At 45.3% G+C, this 23566-nt stretch overlaps 1 protein-coding gene across 2 annotated transcripts in view; it reads right to left on the minus strand.

Moving 5' to 3' along the window:
* Nucleotides 1-1109: 1109 nt before the first annotated feature.
* The window catches only part of EBF2 (EBF transcription factor 2), a 187284-nt gene continuing 164827 nt past the window's right edge, over nucleotides 1110-23566 (minus strand). Inside the window, exons 12-16 of one of the 2 annotated variants that reach the window (XM_054578988.1) lie at nucleotides 19838-19903; nucleotides 19580-19757; nucleotides 17589-17774; nucleotides 9062-9163; nucleotides 1110-3936 (exon numbers count right to left, since the gene is read on the minus strand). In XM_054578988.1, the coding sequence (XP_054434963.1) occupies nucleotides 3905-3936; nucleotides 9062-9163; nucleotides 17589-17774; nucleotides 19580-19757; nucleotides 19838-19903 (564 nt within the window). In that variant the 3' untranslated portion in view covers nucleotides 1110-3904. Of the gene's footprint in view, nucleotides 3937-9061; nucleotides 9230-17588; nucleotides 17775-19579; nucleotides 19758-19837; nucleotides 19904-23566 lie in introns of both variants that reach the window. The other variant, XM_054578987.1, reaches the window with a different exon arrangement.

Here is a 23566-nt window from a genome sequence, read left to right on the forward strand (position 1 = left end):
GTGTCTTTGTAGAGAGAAATAATCCGATTTTAAGTATGCCTGTGAATAACCTGGTTGAAATTCTTGTTTAGGGTCACATTCTCCTAAATGTGCTTTGTGCATTTCCCTTTGCACGTCTTTGTTCTTGGTGGCCTTCCCACCTGCCATGTTCACAACCAACGCCTACTGCGAAATTCCTACCATTCTCTGAAGGCCTGGGCCAGCCCTGTCTTCCCCATGGAAACTTCTCTGACCCCACCAACCCTCTGGGATCACTGTCTTCTCTGTGCTCCTACAGCCCTTCTTTAAAAAAAAAAAAAATCCTTACCTGAGGACATTTTTTCTGTTGCTTTTAGGGAGGAGGGGAGAGAAACATCAATGAGAGAGAGAAGCATTAATTGGTTCTTTCCCATATGCGACCGGACTAGGGATCCTATATGCCCTGATCAGAGACTGAACCTGCAACCAAGGCGTGTGCCCTGACCGGGACTCAAACCCACATTTCGTTTACAGGTAACGTTCCAACCAGCGGAGCCACACCAGACCAGGGCAGCCTTCTTTATGTAAATTATTTTCTATGGATTATTTCCTTCCAGGAGCACGTATCCTGCTTTCTCCCTGTGATTTAAGAACAGGCATCAAGTCTTCATGGCCAGCTTCCAACTCTTCACCCAGGGTCTGATGGATCAGTTATAACATTTGTTCAACAAACCCTTTCGAATTTAAGTAGACCACCCACCTACTTTAATAATTCCCTTCAACAGAAACCCAACATAGAAAGTGGGATCATTTCAGTCTTTATGAAGGAACTTGACTGATGGCTATGTAGATAAATCCATAAGGAAAATGACCTAAAGGCACCCATATTCTCTCCTCTACGTGAGCACCTCAGAACATCTGTCATGTAAGCAACAGCTGTAGCAAGATTTTCTCAGCCAGACCTCAGGGGCTAGCAGTTATGAGAAAATCTCCAAACTTAAGGAAAAAAAAATCCCAAAGTAAGTTTTTCCCACTTCAAAAAAAAAAAAAGGCAAACTTCCAAACACTTTTACAGTACAAAAATTTTTATTTTTTGTTAGGATAATTTAAAGTTTAAAACTGAAGTAGGCATATTCATTTTACAAACAAGATATTCTTTCATAAGTAAGACCATTAAAAACAGTAAACAAAAAAGCTGTCTTTACAAAAAGCTCTGTGCATAGCAACTTTATACTGTATATAACTGACAAAGCAAACAAGAAAAATGAAACTATACAGTTTGAAAATGAGACCTTACTGTACAAAAGGTAGAGAAGTTAATGGTTTTTAAACCATGCATATTGAAATGTGCAAAGAAAAACTGGGAAAAAATACGATGCTATAACAAAAAAAAATGAGATAAATAATGAAGTAAATTGTCCCTTTAAATGAAAGATCTTACACACTTCCTCTTACAAAGAAAGATAGGATAGAATTTGTCATTACCTATGGAAATACTCTTCTTCCAAGTGGCACAGAAATAACCTGGGACCAGAATGATTCAACAGCAATGACTAAACATGACAGAGTAGCTTTGTTTTAAATTTATTAGTACACTAAAAATAATCCTTACACACATTTGTACAATTAAATAGATCTGTTGCTGCCAAGGTTCTAGCTGAATGGTCAAGGGTGTCTGGTATTTAGTTACACACACTTTTTTCGGTGTAAAGCTACCAACAAATTCTACAATCATTTTGAAGACAGTACCGCACTCATCTTCATGCAAGAGCAAAATTCACAGATTCTAAAAGCGATGCTACTTAAAAAAATTTCCTTCTGTTGGATTGGCTCAAATCCCGGTCTAGACACACTTGACTTTGTTCTGCCTTCACTTTTGGATGGTAATGTGTGTGTTCCACACACTCTTCCCCCTCCCATCCCGTTTTTCACCAGGGAACTTTCTCTCCTGTGTTCCCCTGTAGTTTTGGTGCTTTAAGTCCTGACTCTGAGGGACCGTCAGCAAGAGTTATAAGCGTGCCAGGTTTCCCATACCTTGGATTCTCCTGTGCACAGGAATGATATTTGGGTCATACTGGTAATTCCAGAATAGATTAAAGGCAAATAAGACCATTGGGGTTGGGCAGTTGTGGGCATGCATCACTGGGGCAGAATTTACAGATTCACCTAAAATTGGCTCAGATGCACTAAAGGTATTTTTCCATGAGAGCTGCATCAGTTTCCAATGTTAGAACACCAACCAAGAACCCCAAACTGGCGTCTGTGTATAGACCAGACGGCAATGCCAATGAGGCAACAAGGAGAGCCCTGGCCTGGAAAAAACTGACATCCTCACTGGCAGCCCCAGTCGGTCTGGATCCATCCCCAGCGTCACACAGGCTTTCCGATGCGGCCGCCGTTGGCAGCCCCGGCAGCGTGTCTCCCGCTCAGAGCCACTCCCAGGGCCGCGGAAAGTCCACCGCTGCCGGGAACAAGCTGCTTGGAGCACAGGCGCGCCCCGTCTACTGCCCTGTGCAGAATCTGGGTTTCTGCTTCTCTGAACATCAGGAGAGGGATTTAAGGCTTGTGACATTCCTCTTCCATACCCCGTCCCATTCTTGCCTGGAAACTGTGTCAAGATGGATACATATTTTTTTTTTCCAAGAGAGTTTAATGCCATGAAAGGGGAAATCTACAGAGAGAAGAAAGGACTTAACATTCTAAGAGTCCAAGAAACAGAGTCGTTCTCTTCCAACCCTGTTTCTGAAGTTCCGGAGGGCTTCCACCTCAGGGCTGAACCAGGAGACCCAGCGGAGGGAGCGGGGGGCTCTGTCAGGAGTTCCACAAGGGCAGCTGGCGTGGGAAAGTCATGTGACTTTGGTTCTTCTGTAAGGTGAGACCCTTCTTTCCCTGGGGTGCAAAGCCGGGGATGCACAAAAACATGGGAACTCTCTGCACCGCTCAGGGGAGAACGTTGAAAGCTAACTGAAGTGTTTAAAAAAATTGCCAAAGAGCAAATACCGAAAGGGACTTGTAGACTATTTAGAAAGCAGATGGGGATGGGGATGAATGGATGGGCTTGCGTAGTTGTGTATCTGCAGGGACTTGAATCTTTGTCTCTGTGTTGGGTTGTTCTGTAGGAATCTACGTCAGGTACCTGTTCCTGCTCATGGGTCAATAAAACGATGGAAAAAGAGGGGGATGCAGGATGGGGATAAGAGTCTAGTAATAACTGCAGTAATAGTCACACACCTTTTAACTTGTTACTACATGTTTGCATCGGTTTCATTTTACATCGGAAAGAGAACTTCCTCTCTTCCAAAAAGGTCTTAATTTCTACCTCTACTTACAATAAGTTACACGTTATTTATTTAAATAATTGTAAAACATTTTAAATTTTTCCCTTTTTTTTTTTAAAGAGATTAAACTATAAGCAAACACACATACAACAACATTTCGTCATTCAATTCAGGTTTTGTTTTAAGAAAGTCTTCCATGCTGGTACCCTGTTTTGTTCAATTTTTTTTCTGCATAAACTAAATTGGTATCTGAAAGGCTTCATAGAAAATAGAAACTTTCAACTTTTTTTTTCCTACAAAGAAAAACAAATAGTATCCAAAATATTAAGCTTGAATTGTTTGCCAATTTTTATCTTAAATATTTTACAAACATAGGAAGGTGGTTCTTATAATGTTCATAACAAAGGATTGCATTTCTGCTTTTAGCACTGACTACGTCAATGACATCTTTTGTCCTTGTCCCCAAGAGGGTCAGTTTGTGTAGCCACCATCAGAGCTACATGAGAAAGGTGAGACCAGGTAAGATGCAGCTCCTCGTTGACCCAAGTCTGTCCATCATGTTCATTTGGGGAACACAACTCTCCCCAAAGAGCTGACAGTGCTTTCTTCATCGCTGGTCCATCAGAGTAAGTAGTTCTGTGCTCTGAGAAAGCAGCTCTTCCTCTTCCTTACATTGGGGGCACAACAAGGCCGGTCATGGCTGCGAGGAGAGAGTGACACAGGAGTGAGACTCGGAGGCTTTTACAGCAAGGCTCTAACCCAGAGCCGGGGGGGCGGGGGGGGGGCGGACGGCGGCACCGGCAGGGTCTGGTGCAGTCCAGGGAGGTGGCACCCTCCGCTGACACAGGGACTGTGCCCAGGTCTGGCCTAGCCGGAAGCCTAGGGAGGCCCGGGGCTCCCGAGCACCGCAGTGCAGCCAGGGCTGGTCAGGTTTTGCTCAGGAGGCCCAGAGCTCTGTTTTGTTTTGTTTTGTTTTATATCAATGGGTTGTGTACATCACATAATAGACACAAACAGGTAAACTAAACTGTATTCTATGTGTGATCTATTTGTTCATTATTAGACTAAAATAACCTCTAGATTCTACAGTTCTCAATCACTTAGCTGGACCAGGAAAGAATGTTCCAGGTGCCAAGTCCATTGAGTTACTCACTAGGCATCATTTATACTAAATTAGGCTTTCTAGGCATCCTAGGTATCTACCCACTCTAGATAAAATGTGATTAGCTTTTCACTTTCTAACTAGCTCATCTCCCTTTGGTGCTGGCTGCTGCTCTCGGTCACCGATAAATGCTGATCCACTGGAGTAGAAGACGAAATTTAGTTCCTACTCGGGGAGTCACTCCAATCTCCTCTCTTTAGCTCCTGTCCAAGGATAGTGTCCAATGTCTCTTCCATCTTGTCAAGAGGATGGGGACTGTGTTTATCTGGGTGGCATCAGGTCGAAGGCCTTCCCTTGATAATGGGAAGTCAAGCAGCACCGGCAGTATAGAAGTCACCCAGAAAACGCGCCCCTCTGGCCTTGGCTTTCGGCTGAGAAACCCGTAGAATTTTCGCATTCTTGGAAGCTGGCTGAATAGCTTTCTTGCATTAAAACTTCAAACCATATCTAGAATCGATCCGTTAGTTGTACTGTCTATGTTTCATCTCGGGCTTATCAGTTCGCACACCACCATTTTGCTGAGAGGTGCTTACTAAGCTTATAAAGGGCCCAAATTCTCCCTGCCTCGCCCAGTGTAACTCTCTCCTCCCTCCCCTCCTCCCCCTCCCTCTCCTGCTCCTCCCTCCCTCCCTGTCCTTCCACCCCTCCACTCATGCCAGCTAGTCTTCTTGGGCAAAACTGTCCGCCGCACATTTCCCTGCCCATACAGCTTTTATTGAATGTTTGTGAGATCTGGATTAAGGTCTTACACAGCTAGCAAAGCCTTAATTATTTTTGCCTGTATTACTATATATTGAATCGATGTAGCTTTTCAATAAACGCAGTTCAATTCTGGACACTCCCTGATGATTTGGAGATGTAGCAACCCCGGTAATTATCCTGGAGTGTAGGAGGTTTTCTTATTTTACTTTATTTTATTTTTCCTGGAGGGAGCTCGAAAATGAATCAGGTGCCTAGTGAATAATATTATCTCGACACTCCATACTCATCAACTGTAAATGCCCGAGAGATAGGTGGCGGGTGGGACAATGACACACGTGTACAGCTCTCCGGCAGGGGGACTCTGGCTCACATTTTCAACTTTAACTTGTCCACTGCACTTAAAACTCATCAGCCCCCTCCGTTTTCCAGGTTCTCGGAGAGGTACCTACAGAGCTCATTAAAAGGGCAGAGCCGCTCAAAGAACCAGGTCCACTGCGTGTCAGAACAACAGACGTTACATATTGTTCCTTCCTAGTCTCACATCGGGCACTGGGTGCACGGGGCCTCTGCGCCGTGGCGGGTCTGACGTTTTACTGGTACAAACTGTCGCCCGCAGACAGAGCAGAAGTGAACTGGAGGAAAAGTGAACACTCCGCGGGGGGTGGGCGGGAGGCTTAACGGCACTTGGTCCATTTTGTTTTGACCTTTGGCATTTCATGGGAAAGCAATAATCCCCCTTTGGTCCAGGTGGGAAGTAGGTATGGGTGAAAGGTGAGAGAGGAATTGCACTGCGCTTGTCCCCAGAGAGACAGCAGATTGTCACAGCACAGGCTCTGGAGTCAAAGTGTCTGAGGTCAAGTCATCAGTCACTTGTCGTGTGGCCTTGGGCAAGAGCTGCTTAACTAGAAATGGTGGTGACGGCTTGACCTTCCCCTTCGGGCCGCATGGGAGGCTTGAACAAGGTAATTCGCGGGCGGCACTTGATTCAGCGCCTTGCGCGTGGAGCTCGGAAACAGCCAGCAAGTGTGACAGGGCGTTGGCTGCACGTGGCCTCCGCGGAGGAGTCCAGCCTCCCACCTTGCAAGTCAGAGAACCTTCCCATCAGCCTGGGACCAGCAACCCCCACCCCCTGGGACCCCATTTTCGCCCCCACGCTGTCTGTCTCTAAGGAGGAGGCGCGCGCCTGCCACTCTGGGCTCCTTCACTCAGGGGCCATGGGCTGTGCAGTCGTTGTCAGCTGGGGGTTTCCCTGACTCATCGCCACGCTGGGCCTTGAGCTTCTACCTGCTGGTTCTAGAACGAGGAAGACGGGGAGCCAAGGCCCCGGACAGGTGTCCTTTGTCAGTCCCAGCCTTCTCCCTGCCGGTCTGCGTGCACCATCCTTTGCCTTTCCCCACCCTCACACAGATTACTTCACAACAGGCTCTGCAGGTAGCTTGCAGCCTTCCTGCCTCACAGACCCGGCAAGCGGGGCTCTCGGATGGGAGCGGCGCGTGCAGGCTCCCCTAGCCTGGGAGGCGGATGAGCTGGAACTCCAACCCACCTCCGATGAAGCCCAGTCCAGTGTTCCCCTGGTGCCTGATGCCCTTTGAGGGTCTCCTCCGCCTTCTCTTTTAGTTCTCCCATGTTACTTTCTATTTCCATAGTTTGTAATTTTTTAGTCGACAGTCCTAATCTAATTGCTTCCCTTTCCCCGACCTCTTCCTCCTTCTAATGGTCAAATCATCAGAAAAATTTAGAGAAAACTGTAGGATCCAACAGAGGCTCGAGACCTTGCAGTGATTCTATAGAAATGAAACTAGGGCTCAGGGCCTGTGCCCACAGGTAGCCACTAACTCGTCACACCTACCGACACGATCGAGAATACGCGGCTCGCCCAATACAATATACAGACGCTGTATTACAGAAGTGTGCACTGGAGACCTATGCACTGTATTAACCAATGCCACCCCAATAAATTCAACAAAAATATTGTTAAAGAAGAGGCTGTGCAGGCCAGCCACCCTCTCAGCCGAAGCACCTTGACCTCTGGTGACCTGATGCTCACCTGACTGTTTTGCTGCTGTTGTCTCAAGGGGAAAGCCTCACTCTGACCCCAGCGACCCCCCCAACTCTCTGGGCCACTCAGCCCTGACCAGGCAGTGGGCCCCGACAGGCGGGGCGGGGGCTCCAGCCATGGGCACCAGTGAAAACTCGGCCCGGCTTCGATGAGGGCCAAGGGCCCGGCAGGCCACGCAGGCGGGGCCCCCTGGACAGGACAGACCTGGAAGGATGGCCTGTGGCAGCCAGCTGCACGTCCCCAGCTCAGTGCTTTGAGAGAGGAGGGGGCAGGGGTGGCAAGGGGAGGTCGAGTCATACCTTTTCCTCGAAGTGAGACTGAGCATATTTGCAAGGGTAGCCCGGAAGGAGGGAGGAGCTGTGTCCGTCCACCCCCGACACCTGCGGTCCGCCTCAGCCCGCCCCAGCCTCTCGCGCTGCGTCTCCCCAGCAAGGCCTGTGCAGCCCTGCATGGCACAAGGGGCGTGACTACAACCAGAGAGCGGGGGCGGGGCGCCGCCCCTGGGAGCATCGCGGGGAAGGGGAAGACACAGCGAAGTTTTGGCAGTTGTTCCCGCGTTCTGGCCTGGAGATGAGGCCGTCACGGGCTAAGTTCTGGGCATGTCCCCTAACGACAGGATGGAAACCACGAGTTTGATGGGAGACAGACAGGTGGAGACACTTAGCTACAAGCTGTGCGTTTCTCTATGAATGAGGCAGCTGGATGAAAACCAAAGTACATATGTGTATATATTTCCCTCAAACATACAGATGTTTCCAACTACTCACATGTCAGGTGGCATGTGGACCCAACAGCTTTGTCTAGTTAGAAGAAAAGGGATTTTCAGGGACTCTTCCAAGCGCTGGGTTTTCAGTTCTCATTTGGCAGTTTCTCTGTCAAGTCACTGGACTTCGATGAGACACCGATCTGTCCCAACGGTAGGATGGGACAGAAACCTAACGCACCTCCCAGGACGCTGCCCAAACACGACCGGCAATGAACCCTCACCAGCGTCCCCAGAGGATCAGGAACCCCCCCCCCCCCACAAAGCCACGAGGCAGATGCCCTCCCGGAGACAGCACGGCCCCCCAAGGCTCTGCTGACCTCAGAGGCTTTGATCCACGAGGGTTAACCAAACCTCTGCCCGTTTCGGTTTTATCCAGCAAACACTGCTGGTAGTGAATGTTTTCATGTCAAGTCGCAAGGAACAGCGTAGAAATAATGTGGGTCGTCAGGATCCACAGCGTCCAGCAGTTTCCAATTTGCTCTTTGCCGTCAGCTGCCTCCCATTCACACTGAGATGATTAGATTCTCATGTACTCATCACATTTGGGTTACGTCATGTCATATTATATTTTAAGACATTGCTCAAAAATGGGTTTGATGGGTGATTAATTTCTGTTCTTAGACAGAGTATGTCTTTTTTCCCTTCTTCCCTACCCCACCCCGACCAGGCACCTGCTACCAATTTGACTAGCACACAGCCAGCAGGCTCGGAACCTGCGGGCGCCCCCGGCGGAGCCCAGGCATTTGTACCACGCGAGTGCGTGTGCGCCGCAGGTGGCAAGCTGGCCGGGCAGGCACCCGATGCGGTGGCCAGGCACCTGCTAGGAAACAGTGGCGTGGCCCTGTGGAAAGCAAAGACCTGGGGGTACAACCGGCCCTGGAGGGTACACGTGGCTCTGCCACCGTTAATCCTGTGATGCTGTGGAGCTGTTCGACGTCTGCTTCCCCCCATCTTGCCCTGGGATGGAGCACCAGCCAGCTGCTCGAGCCGTTCACGTACCAGGATGAAAACACCAAAGCTTCCCTTTGGAAGCAAACTGGCTAGGGCCACAGAACGATGCCGCGCCGTTCGCTCTTACCCTGCTGGCCCTGCAGCACGCGTGTCGTGCCTGCGCCCAAAGGGGAACCTTTGCTCACCTCTGAATCCATTTCCATTGCCACTGGAGCAGGCGGGCGAGGGGGAGCCTTGGGGCCTGATGACAGGGGCAAAGGCACTCTTCTGTTTGACAGCAGGAAACACTGAAGAGGAGAATGGGAGGATGGAAGACGAGCTGGAAGATCCAACAGTGGGACTGGAGGACATGACTGGAAGGCAAAGGCACAACCCTCTTTTAGAAAGGGACCCATCGAGAAGCGAAGTTCTTTCTTCAGGACGTATAACCTGTACCCAGCTATTGGGAAACTACAGATTTGTTCCAGGCATTGTTCCAGAGTCCAGGGCTTAACAATGTTGAATGGGACAATGTCCCTGCCCCATCCAGTGGGAGGCACGGACAAGGGAAACAACCGGGAGGGCCATCATTTAATTGAGAATCACACACACGGCCAAGCAGGCCGGCGGGCAGATGCCCTCCTGCCTGGGAGAGCCATCTCCCAGGAAGACATCGGCAGGGCCAGGGAGTATGACGGGTCTTATAATTCACACATAGAAGCTCGTCAAGAGAAGACTAAGACCATCTGAAAAATCACCTCAAGTCCTTCTACCCTAAAAAGAAGTCCTGCCTGGGAGCTATGCCCTTCCCTGGCGACTCTCGAAGCTCCGGCGTTTGGAGGGACAGGGATAGCGTCTCCTCGGAGAGCGCCCTCTCTGCGGGCCACCTCCTCACTAAACATGCAAGTGTATTAACATTTAGGAGATGGCTTCCCTCTCCCTCTACTCTCAGAGCTCCTGGGAAATGAAGCTGCAAGCCAGCCTCCTCTGATGTAATGCGAAGAAAAAACACCAATGTTAACGTTAAAACTATTTAAAGGAAGCCAAAAGCTAAGTGTTGTAATTTCCAAGAAAAACGAAGGCAATTTACACAACGAAGTGCCCCACCTCTTAAAGTCAGACACTCCAAGTTATATCACATGAGATGATACTTCTATTTTCTGTGTTCAACTTGCTCAAGAAAGGGGTGAACCAAAGTTCACAAGGGTGAAAGTGTAAGATATAGCATCTTAGAGTAGAAGGTGAAGTTTCAAGGGCTTGTTTTAGCATCCTCTCCAGAATTCTGAACTGTCTGCATTACCTGACCTGGGAAAAGAATGACCGGAACCCACTGGCAAAGCCCACGGTAAAGGTTGGCAGTGCAAACTAACTGCTGCTTCATATCCTCACTGGCCCAGCTTCTACACTGTTACATTTTGAAAGTGAGGACATGAGTGTGACTTATGGTTCAAAGACCAAGTACAAGGTGAACTGAAGGTCCAATGTTCTGATGTCCTCTGTAAGACTCCATTCCAGTTTCCCCCCTCCCATTATAAAGATATGCTTCAGGCTCTGTTCACACAAGTGCATGCCTAACACAATCACACAGCATGTCCCCAATATGATGTCTTTTACAGCCACATCGCAAACCAAAGTCTTCGCTGAAAAGTGGTTTATCTGAAAACTGCCTGTCCTCACAGAGTCCCGGTTTAAAGAACTACGCAGAAGGAAGCATCCAAGTACAACTCTGTCTTTCCTCAAGTAATGCGCATCGAAAGAAAAAACTGGAGAGGAAGGCGAAGTCCTGGGAGAATCTCACATCATCCTTGGAGATGCACACGAAGAAGAGAGCGGGCCAATTCACTGGTATTACAGGATAGGACACAGGATGCAGCCCTGGAGCGAAGCTCAGGCGTAGTTCCTCCTCCGTTGCTGCTAAAGCCAAGGTGAGAAGAGCAAAACTTCCTCTTCTCACCTTGGCTTTAGCAACAATAAAATGCGTGTGGGAGCAGGAAGGGAGAGGACCTCTCCTCTCCCTGCGAGACACAGAATCGGGGGCCAGAGGAGAGCTGAGACCCCGGAGGCCCGATGCGGGCCATAGCCTGCTCTCCGCCGGGGTGCCTGACCCCCCCTCCCCGCCCCCGCCCCTGCAGGCTCCACATGGTGCCTTGGTTTCCGCGTCGGCAACAGCTGGCCCTGCCCTCACGCACTGGGACAGAGAAGGGCGTTTACAACGTGAAGTGGGTGCGCCCACGCGCTCACGGTTACCTGTCTATTCAACCCAGGACTCGCTTTTAGAAACATTTCTTCTTTCGTAACAGAGCCGACCTAAAGTGGGTTGATTAGATCGGATGTGACTGCCCCTGAGGGGAAGAGGGGTCGCTGAAGCTTCACTAAATGACAGAAAAAGACTGTTGAGAGTTAACTAAGCACAAAACTATAACACGTTCAGTTAAAAGATTTTTTAACAAAATTTTTGTTAAATGCCAAATGACACCCAAATTAATTTAAAATTTAATATAACTACAATAAAAATCTTAAAATGAATTTTAATTTATGAATGTCAACAAATATAATTTCTATGTTTATGTTTAAAGAAACAACAACACTAAAGGAACCAGAAAATTTTGTTTAAAAAAATTTAAGTAATAAGGAGGCATTTATCTTAACGTATTAAAACTTAAAATAAGTCTATATCAATGAAATCAGAGTTATACTAGCATAAATACAGGCAGACAACTCCTTGGAGAAAATAGAGTCCAGAAACAGACCTGGGTATATATGAGAATTAAAATTTAATAAAGGCGACATTTCCAATTAGTGGGGAAATAAATGCATGGGAACAATACGCTAGCCACGTGGAGACTAAATTTAGAGTGCTTCCTCGTGTTAAACACTGACGTAAATCGAAGTGGATTACAGAATTATTTGTAAAAACAAAATTATAAAGTGTTAGAGGAAAACCTAGTAAAGTTATATAATTTACATAATCCTTTCAACCACTGAACCTAAATAGAGCCTCACGAGATAAGTTTGCTAAATGACAAAAAAAAACTTCTTTAATACACAGAAAAGGCAAAAGACAAATTAGGGAAAATACCTGTGATAATTATCAGCCCTGACTGGTGTGGCTCAGCCAGTTGGGCATTACCCTGCAGAGCAAAATGCTGCAGGTTCAATCCCCAGTCAGGGCTCATGCCTGGGTTGCAGGTTTGGTCCCAATCAGGTATGAGAGGCAATTGATCAATGTTTCTCTCCTTCCCTTACCCTCTAAATAAATAAATAAATAAATAAATGATTTTTAAAGATACTTGTCATAATTACCAGATGTGTATATATCCTCAATAGCTAAGAAGTTTTCATAAATTAATTAGAAAAAGGAAAACATCCCAAAAGAAAAATGGGCAAAAAAGGGCACGGAAAGGAAAAATCACAAAAGGGAAATAAAAATGACCAAAAGTCCTCTATATGCCTATGAAAGTTTCAAATACTGATTAAAACAATACTGAGATGTTACTTCTCACTTACAAAGTTGATGAAGATGAAGAAAAAGCTAACGGGACAGGGAAGCAGACACCCCTCCTTTCCTAAGGGGAGCGGGGACCTCTCTGGATGGCAACAGCCAACAAAGGATTTATGTTTTAAAACGTGCATGTTTTAAACCCAGGACTATAATTTCCAGAAATTAATGCAGGAAAATAATCATGAACGTGCAAAAAATAGATCCAAAGAGTGAGACATAACTGAAGTGACCACCAACAGGCCAGCTACGTAAGTCCATCAAAGGGGCACCAGGCAAACGCGAAACCCATGTTGGAGAAGAAGACAGAGTGACATGGGAAGCTACGCCGACATGAATAAAGCAGACTGTCTAATGGCCTATCCTCAGACCCACTTGCATTTTTTAAAACCATACAAAGCAAAAGTCTAGAAGGATGTGATTTACATCCAAACTTTTAATGATGAGTCATATCGCAGACTGACGGGATTATGAATGTTCTTAAATTTATTCCTTCTGCTTGTCCAGATTTTCCAACACTTCTACAATGAACATGTATTACTTTTGATGTAGCAGAAACCAGTAAAAGCTGTTAAAATAGACAAATGGAAAAAAAATCTCTATTTCTTTGGTGAAAAATAATAGAATCCTTAACAGTAGGCATAAGAGTGGTCTTGGATGTTAACTCACCTTTTTGATTTAAGGCTTTACCTCCTGTAAACTAGGTTTTCTGTCTACCTTTCTGTTATAAAAAAGCAAGAGACTAATAATACATTCTCAAATTCCTGGGGCAAGCTGGCTGGCTGTCATTAATGCTACAGAGCAAACGTCACTCCTCGTATCTGGCCTTCATTCCCAGGACACAGGTGGGCACCCGCCTCATACCTGAGACTTTGGGCATTTTGCCTCTTTCCTTCTACCTTCTCTTTCATCGGTCTTTCATCAGAACCTCACTAGTTGTGCATCAGAACAGACACTGCAATTTTCAAAATGAGTCTGTCCGTGGTTAGAAGGCTATACTTTAAAAGGTAATGGTTACCTCTGCATAGAAATAAAGGATGTCCTTTTTTTTACCTTTGTACGTATACACGCTTTCTAATTGTCTATGACAAAAATGTTACTATTGTAATAGGATAATTTTTTTCTTTCCTGAAGAGAAAGACAATAGAAATATATCAAAATGTTAACAGGGATGTTTTTCATGGTGAGAGTAGGCTTTCTTTTTAAAACGATTTTCACGGGCTCTAAATTTTCTGTAGAAATCATTTAGTAATTTACAATAGAAAAATGCCTTGGTATTTATTTTTGAAAATATAAAAAGTCCTGAGGCCCGGGGCATAGTCTAAGACTATGCGAGTGCAGCAGGAGTCCCTGCGGACGGATTGCATTTCTGTCTTGTGGATTTTGTCCCACAATTTCGGATTGGCTTGGTGACTACTCTGCTTCGGAAGAGGCGTCCCTGGGTGCCGTGGGCTTGGCCAGGCCGCCTCTGGGGGCACCATTTGGGGGAAGTCGATCATGCATACTCACAACTGAGAATTTCTCCGGACGTGGCTCTCTATGGATAGAGGCCAAGGCAAAGGCCAGCACATCTGGCCCAGAAATCTCTGTGAACATGGGAGTTAGGGCAAAACCACTTTACTTCTTACAAGGACGGGCTGTCCGGCCGGGGCCCAGGGGAACCGCACCGGGTGTTCCCCCCCTCTTTGCATGGAGCCATTGCCGTTGCTGGCACTCAGGGGTCTGTCAGCTTCTCGTTATAACCCCCTATTGTCAGGCGTTCAAAATTCAGCCATAAAAACTTGCACTGAGCTGGAACTTGGCACACACCGCTACCGCCAGGAAGTGAAGTTTGTATGTGAAATTGAAAAAACATCTGCTTGGCCATTTCTGACGTGGTGTGAGAGCAAAAGCAGTAAAGAGGCAGGTTTCTGATACTCTGCCTTGGCCGTAACGCTAGTCAACTCGACCGAGAGGCTTGGCTTTATTTCTTATAACCTCTCTGGCAAGTGACTGCTCCATGGCACGGCCACATCGGACTGATGTTTTAGTTCAAAAACTAGAATGAAAAATCACAGAACGATGTTTTCAGACAAAAGCAACTGAACTGATGAAATGCTTTCTCCTTTGGGTTGTTTTTTTATTATTTGTTTGTGTTTTTATTTCCCAGAGAAGTTAGACTTAGCTGGTTAGAAATACAGGTCAGGTGCTATGGGCAAGAACTCCGTAGGGTATGCGGTGTTTTGGCAGCAGAGGATTTTAAGGGAATGAGTGAGCTGTCTGCAGTCCCCCTGTCCGCATGCAGCTCCTTGGGAGCCTCCCTCGGAACAAGAAGGTGCAAGGCCACACAGAGCCCGCGGGAGCCGGGAGGAGGCCCTCAGCAGGCGGGGGTCCCACCCTGTGCGGCACGGCGCCGTCCTCTCTGTCCTGTGTATGGGTCTTGTTTGCTTTGGAGGTTTGGGGTGCTACTGTCTTCTGTGGCAGGGGCACTGAGTGATCGAGATTGGGCAGTGGAAGGGGAGCACCACTTGCTGGGGCGGGAAGGGTTCCTGCTACCGAAGGAGTTTTAGGTAAGAAACATCAAGCAATTAACACCCAGTGGGCATTTTCATTCATCTATTCATTATCTGTCTGTCTGTCTGTCTGTCTGTCTGTCATCTGACCATCCTCTCCCTCTCCCTCCTCCTCCCTCCTCTCTCCCCAGCACACCCAGCCTCCCTGTCTTTCTCTCTCCCTCCCCCATCACCACACGACATACTCTATTGTTGTACTGACCATTTTTGATCTACAAAAATGACAATTCCGTATGGTTCAACCTCATAGACACATTTTATTCACAAATGTATGCTTGAGCATGTGAAATGACCATTTTGGAAATCAAAGCGAGATCATTCTATATGTTTCAGCCTAATAATGTATTATAAACATACAAAATATTTCTTACATTATTGAATAATTTAAAAACATGGTATTTTGAATCTGATGATGTGTTCTACTCCAGTTTTTACTATTTACTGGCTACACATCCTTGAGTAAGTGGTTTAACAATAATTACTATCTTAGAGGAGACACGATTTCCGTGTTAATCACTATTGTTATATCCACGTCACAGGGCTGTTGCGAGGAATGACGGCACCGGGGTGTGGACGTGATTTCAGGCCGTCCTGCTGACGACGGTGTGACCGCTGTGCACACAGGGCCCCTCTCCACACGATGCACAGGAGAAACCTCTCCAAAATCTCAACAACAGAAAAATCAAGTTTCCCCTGAGATACTAAAAATATGATGAGTGGACATTAACCCTTATAACCAATAGTGTTCCTCTCCTTGCTTTACCATCTTGTAAGCCTGCGAACCAAATTAACGGCTCCCTTGAATGACCGAATGCATCCATCCCTGTCCTTGGCTTCATCTGATTTTCCATATTCATCTATATTTTGTATTTTATCTCAGTTCCTTATAGGTTCTATCTTATACTTTCAAACTACCCATCCGACCACTAATATTCCCCCATTTTTGAAACAAAATAAGGTAAAAACAAGTGAAGAAATACATAAGTCAATGAAGCAACAGTTTGTTTTCCTAGATCATTCTGACCTAATTGGTCTGGGCCATAGAACAAGACACAACACAGAACACATGTTTTCAGGGCAACAAGATTTTAGTTGGACTTGAAGAGCCAACCTCCACTACCCCTGCTCCCTGGTTACCGAGTCTTGCTCACACTGAACAGAGCGCCAAGCGTGACAAGTTGCGCAGACAGCCCAGGAATAACTCACAGGTGCGTGTTGACAGGGAACCACAGGCCCAGGGGCAAGGAGCAGCCTCCCGTCCTTGGCCGGTCACCTCCTGAGCTGTGGTGGAAGTGACTGAGCCCCGTCCTTGACTCGCCCTTGTTCCTGGCCTGAGGGAACCACTCAGGTTCCCTCCCCTGCACGGTGGCTTCTCCCCTGGCCTGAAATCTTCCCTACGTAGTTTTGAGACACATATTCTCTCAGGCTCCTGTGGCCACTGCGTACGTTCCCGGCTAAGCCCTACAAGCAACCTGAAAGGGTTTTCCTAACTTCCTAGAACATCTAGCTTGCTGCTAGCCCACAAATCAGGATTTAGAGGTTCTGTCTCTCCTTAGGTTGCTTCCCTATCTTGGCTATTGTAAATAACGCTGCAGTGAACATAAGGGTGCATATATCTTTTTAAACTGGTGTTTCTGTTTTCTTTGGATAAATACCCAGAAGCAGAATTGCTGGGCTATGCTAAGTTCACACAGTGACAGATGACTGGACTCAGTGTGGTGATCGCATTGTAAGGCATATAAATATTGTACACCTGAAACTAATGCATTGTATGCCAACTATACTTAAAATTTTTTTAAAAAAGGGGTCTTGTCTCCACGTATCACACTCGCACACGCAGTCAAGTTCCGTCTCTCTAGTCCAGGGATTTGCCCCCGATGTGCTGCAAGAATTTTTAACACATGCAATCCCTGACTATGTAGTCAGAAGCACAGACTCCTTCTCCCTTAGACTGTCAAATTAAAAAATGACAATAAGACAACACAACAATAGCCATGCAGTGTGAATGAATCAAAATTACGCCTATTTTTTTGTCAGACAGACAAAAAATGTATTTTGTGTGTGCCGCAGAACTGAGCCATTACTTTATGTGCATGTGAGAGGGGAGGCTGAGAGCCGCCGCTCCGGAAGCAGGAGGGCGTCGCACAGCAAAGCGAGAAAGGAGCCTGGTGTGACGCACAGAACAGTGAGACGTCATAAACTCTGCATCCCTACGATCAGCCGCTCTGTTCTCGCTGTGTGGCCTCAGGTAAGTGGGGAACTGCCGTCCACCGAAACCTCCTCACCTATAGCCACGTCATAATCATCCTGACCTCACAAAGTCCTCATGGGGAGTGACTGAAACATCCCATCCGAAAGCGCCTGGTGAAGCGTGTCCATCAGATGAACTGAACTGGGATCTGAATTCCTCCCTCCCAGCTACGCAAGGCACAATCGCTCTTTCTCTGTAAAAAAGCGAGAGTTCCACCCCTTTCCTCTCCCCCAGAAGGCTTTGGGTCCCGCAGGGGCGCCCAAGTCCAGCTAAGGGGAAAGAACAAAGGCGGGAAGGACACTTCATCAGCAAATTGGGCTCTTACTCCATGAGTCCGTAAGATGCAGGAAGGCAACCCTCGCTCCGACGACCGAACAGGAAAACCCAGGGACAGAGGGACACAGAGAGTCAGGCAGTGGCAGGGCACTTACTTCCGTATGGGGAGCCTGTGGGGGAGCCATTGAGGAATCCCGGTGACCCCGGAACGCCCAGGTTGGCCATGGGGACGTTGCTGTAGCCATTCATACTGTTACTGGAGGTGCTGTAATTGGACTGCTGAGGGGTGGAGCTGGACGAGTAGCCCCGAGGAGAGATGCTGCTGGTGTTGCGGATGTATCCTGGACGACAAAGGAAACCGGGTGCATGAGCCTGCGCGCGCACGCCTTGCACAACACACACCACCGCACAGATGCGCGTGGCCCCGGACCGCAGAGGACCACCAAGCCGCGCCTGGGCGGAGGGGAAAGTCTGCACTTCGCCTTCATCCTTTCGTACCTTCCTTTTCCTTCTCCATCCTACACAGGGCCATGTCCCTCCGAGTCCCGCCTTCCGCTTGTTTTACGTTTGCAGTCAACCTGGCCAACTCGTGCGGAGGAGTGAATGCACAGTGACATCTCCCAAGTCGTATTTCATAGGACACTAGAGCCCTATGAGACATCAGTGGGTATCACTGAGAAAAGCACCGTGTGGTCAAACAAAGCGTGGCAGACGCTGCGTACCACAGCCATTCCTTGAAGATCGGTATACAAGGCCTAGAGAATGACTAGGCCGGTTTAACTGCGCTAACTTAGTATTTCCCAAATGGAACACACCCGAGCATCTTTTCTGGAGGGGTGCGGAAAAGGCATTCTGATAGCATCTCCAGGGCCACTAGTATTCTGCAGTTCACAGCTTGGGAAATGCTCGTTCGAAGTGGTGACTACACCCTGAGGGTGGGTAAGGAACATTTTCATTCATAAAGTGTTGATAAGATCATTTAAATGTGCTGTTCTTTGACCAAAGACTGGGAAGCATCAATATTTGGGCTGGGGTGAATCCAACCTGAAAGTGGGGTGGGGGAGGGCCAATGAGTCCTCCCCATACTCCTGAACCGCCAAACAGGGACATCGCCCAATCTACCCTGAAATAAACTGCTATGGGTATAATGCCTCTAGAACTATTTAGAATATAACCTAAATTTTTTAGAAAGTATTATACCCCACCCACCCTTCTGTAAGAAATCACCCTGGGCCCTGCGTGGTGTGGCTCAGTGGACTGGGTGCCAGCAAATGAAAAGGTCACCTGTCGATTCCTGGTCAGGGCACATGCCTGGGTGGAGAAGGGCCCGGTCCCCAGTTGGGGGCACGTGAGAGGCAACCAATCGATGTGTCTCTCCCTCTCTTTCTCCCTCCCTTCCCCTCTTTCTAAAAATAAATAAATAAATAATCGTAAAAAAGAAAAACATCACCCTGGGCATGAGAACAAGGAGTTTCCATCCAATAGATGAACAAAATTAGAACTAAAACCATCTCAAGGTTAGGGACATCACTGAGAACACTTACATCTAAAAAATGATGTATGATAAATTTAGTACCTTAATAAAATCAACCTCAATGACAAAAATATTTACACAATATACTTTACATGTAAAAGCACAGCTAACTGTATAAACTTGCCACTCTGTGTTTGTACATGAGGTAATATACAAAAAGGAGTTACCAAATGAAGCCAAGCCATGCACCCTTGGCTACTTAGGCAGAGAGAGTTGGGTATAATAAGCAATAATGGCAGTAACTCAGCTTCTTTCCATTATTCAATCTGGTGATCACAAGAGTAGAAGTATAAATTTTTCTCAAATAATACCTGTAAACCTGTAAATTAGGTTCGGTAAGCCTAAACCCTTCTAAAATAATAGTCAATCTGGTCCTTAAGTATTTTTAGTTAAAGGTATTCCACCTGGTACCCAAAATACTCAAAATCTAATCATAATACACCGCTTATAATGTTGAGATAACCCGATGGTATGTGATTACATTGCTTATCTGGGGACACACTCTTTTGATGGTACGTGAGTTGAACTTTAACTCCTTCCACTCAAGCAGAGCCAACCTTTTAAATGTCTGAGCTGTTTTGACTCTAAGATTTGACTCTGAGAAAACCATACCTTGATTATTTCCCTGTGTCGACTCTGAGATGCTGACCCCAAGCTGGCTGCCGTAAGAATTGATGCCCATCATGCCGCTGTGAGCCGGAGAGCTGGAGAGAGCTGGGATCTGGCTGGGGTTCCTGGGGACACTGTAGAGGGCTTCGGCAATGTCTGCGGCTCGCTTCAGGATGATGTCCTACAAAACGGCAGGCGAGGTGAGCATCTGACCCAGCATGAGAGTCAAATTCAACGGAGTATGAGATGTGCGCGCCTCACCTGGTTATTGTGTGGGGTGCCGTACAGGGCCTCCACCAGGTCTGCGGCTCTTTTCAACAGCATTTCCTGGACAAGGGAACAAGGAGCAGGCTATAAGCAAAGGTAGATCCCAGACAGCAATCAGAAAGGAAATTCAAGTATAAAAGTAAAAAGTCCAGACATCCCCCTAAAATGTAAATACTAGCCAAGAGATCCTATATTTGGCTTGAGAGGAAGAACATACTCATACATATAAATCCCTCCATAAATATGTCTCTACATGGAATTCATCTAGATAAAATGGATCCATAAATGTTGATGCTGCCAAAACAAAAACAAGTAAATCAAGGGCGGAGCTGGTTAAAATGAATAATGCCACAAAAGGTTTATTAAGAACTACTTTCAGATTATTCCGTTGAACAATATGGTACTCTAATCAACCAAGACTTCTTTTTTTTCTTTTATCTTTGTATTTTTTTTACATTACTTTTTAGTCCCATTATACTCCCTCCCCCCAGCAGTCACCACACTGTTGTCCACATCTATGAGTCCTTTTTCCTTTTTGCTCAACCCCTCCACCCCCTCCCCTCTCCCCCCACTACCTGTCACCCTGCTCTCTATCTATGAGTCTGTGCCCATTTTCCTTGTTAGTTCAGATTGTTCATTAGATTCCACATATGAGTGAAAGCATATGGTATTTGTCTTCCTCTGACTGGCTTATTTCAGTCAGCATAATGTTCTTCTCCAGGTCCATCCATCTTCTCACAAAGGGTAAAATTCCTTCTTTTTTTTACGGCTGAGTAGTATTCCATTGTGTAAATGTGCCATAGTTGTTTTATCCACTTGTCTACTGATGGACACTTGGGCTGTTTCCATGTCTTGGTGATTGTAAATAACACTGCAATGAACATAGAGGTGTTTACATTCTTTCGAATTAGTGTTTTGGGTTCCTTCAGATATATTCCCAGAAGTGGGATATCTGGGTTGAAAGGCAGATCAATTTTTAATGTTTTGAGGTATCTCCATACTGCTTTCCACAGTGGCTGCACCAGTCTGCATTCCCACCCACAGTACATGAGGATTCCCTTTACTCCACATCCTCACCAGCACTTGTTAATTTATTGATGATGGCCATTCTGACAAGTGTGATATGATGTCTCATTGTGATTTTGATTTGGGTTTCTCTGATGATTGAGTGATGTTCAGTATCTTTTCATGTCTATTGGCCATCTGTATGTCCTCTTTGCAGAAATCTATTCAGGTCCTTAGCCTATTTTTTAATTGGGTTTTTTGTTTGTTTGTTTTTTGTTGTTGTTGTTTTGTGTTTTGTTTTGTTTTTTGGTGTTTAGTATTGTAAGTACTTTGTAAATTTTGGGTATTAACCCCTTATTGGATGTATTGGAAAATGTGTTTTCCAATTCTGTGGGCTGTCTTTTTATTTTATTGATGATTCCTTTGCTGTGCAAAAACTTTTTAGTGTGATGTAGTCCCATGTGCTTATTTTTTCTTTTGTTTCCCTTGCCTGGGCAGACATATATGACAAAAAAATTGCTTTGAGCAATGTCTGAGATTTTGCTGCCTCTGATTTCTTCTAGGATTTTTATGGTTTGGGGTCTAACATCTAAGTCTTAGATCCATTTTGAATTTATTCTTGTATATGGTATAAGAAGGTGGCCTCATTTCATTTTTCTGCACATATCTGTTCAATTTTCCCAACATTATTTATTGAATAAACTATCTTTAGCCTATTGCATGTGTACTTGCTTCCTCTGTAGAGTATTAATTGACTACAAAGGTGTGGGTTTATTTCTGGGCTCTTTATTCTGTTCAGTTGATCTACATGTCTGTTTTTACGCCAGTACCGTGCTGTTTTGATTGCTATGGCCTTATTAGGCAGTTTGATTCCTCCAACTTTATTCTTCTTTCTCAGGACTGCTCTTGCTATGTGGGGCCTTTTGTAGCTCCATATACATTTTTGAAATATATGTTCTAGTTCTGTGAAATATGCCATTGGTAGCATGATAGAAATTGCACTGAATCTATAGGTTGCTTTGGGTAGTATGAACATTTTAATGATGTTTATTTTTCTTATCCATGAATACAGAATGTGCTTCTACTTACTGGTACCTTCTTCAATTTCTTTCTTCAGTGTCTTAAAATTTTCTGAGTACAGATTTGTACATCCTAGTTAGGTTTATTCCTAGGTATTTTATTCTTTTTGAAGCAATTGTGAATGGGATTGTTTTCTTAATTTCCCTTTCTGTTAGTTCATTATTGGCATATAAAAATGCAACTTATTTTTGGACATTAATTTTGTGTCCTGCTACTTTGCTGAATTCATTTATCTAGTAGTTTCTTGGTGGAATCTTTGGGGTTCTCCATGTACAGAAGAAGCATGTCACATATGAATAAAGACAGTTTTACTATTTTCTTTCCAAAAGATGCCTTTTCTTGGATGCCTTTTGTGTCTTCTTCCTATCTGATTGCTGTGGCTAGGACTTGCAGTACTATATTGAATAAGAGAGGTGAAAGCAGATATCCCTGTCTTGCTCCCGATCTTAAGGGGAATATTTGTAGTTTTTCCCATTGAGTATGATGTTGGCAGTGGTTTTGTCATATATGGCCTCTATCATGTTTAGGTATTTCCTTCTATTCCCACTTTGCTGAGAGTTTTTATCATAAATGGGTGCTAGATTTTATCAAATACTTTTTCTATTTTATCTATTGATAGGATCATGTGGTTTTTATCCTTCATTTTGTTTATGTGATGAATCACAAATAATGATTTGTGAATATGGTACCAACCTTGCATTCCTGGAATAAATCCCACTTGATCATGGTATATGATCTTTTTGGTGAATTGCTGTATTCAGTTTGCTAACATTTTGTTGAGGATTTTAGCATCTATGTTCATCAAAGATATTGGCCTATAATTTCCTTTTTTTTGTAGTGTCTATCTGGTTTTGGAATTTGGGTAATGCTGGCCTTGTAAAATGAGATTGGAGCCTTCCCTTCTCTTGAATTTTATGAAATAGCTTGAGAAGCAGATGTGCTACTTCTTCTCAAAACATTTGGTAAAATTCACCTGTGACACCATCTGGTCCAGAGCTTTTGTTTGTCGGGAGTTTTTTGCTTAGTGCTTCAATTTCACTACTTGTAGTCTGTTTACTCAGATTCTCTGATTCTTCCTGATTTAGTTTTGGAAAATTATGTTTCTGGGATTTATCCATTTTGTCCAGGTTGTCTAGTTTGTTGGCATATAGTTCATAACATTTTCTTAAAATCTTTTGTATTTCTTCGGTGCCAGTCTCTGTTACATCTCCTCTTTCATTTCTGATTTTATTTATTTGGGTCCTTTTTCTTGATGGGCCTGGTTAAAGGTGTGTCACTCTCATTTATCTTTTCAAGGAATCAGCTCCTGGATTCATTGGTCTTTTGTATTGTTTTTTTAGATTCTAATTCATTTATTTCTTCTCTGATCTTTTTTATTTCCTTCCTTCTACTTACTTTGGGTTTTGCTTGTTGTTCAAGTTCCTTTAGGTGTGAAATTAGATTGTTTATTTGAGTTTTTTCTTGTTTTTTGAGATAGGCCTGTAATGCTACGCATTTTTCTCTTAGGATTCCTTTCCCTGTGTCCCACAGATTTGATTGCTGTGTCCTCATTTTCACTTGTTTCATGGTATCTTGATTTCTCCCTTGATGTCGTTGTTGGCCTATTCTTTAATAACATGTTATTTAGCTTCTATGTCT

The sequence above is a fragment of the Pteronotus mesoamericanus genome, unplaced genomic scaffold, assembly GCF_021234165.1.
Source record: "Pteronotus mesoamericanus isolate MK-2021 breed Mesoamerican mustached bat unplaced genomic scaffold, CSHL_Meso_final contig_502, whole genome shotgun sequence".
NCBI lineage: Eukaryota > Metazoa > Chordata > Mammalia > Chiroptera > Mormoopidae > Pteronotus > Pteronotus mesoamericanus.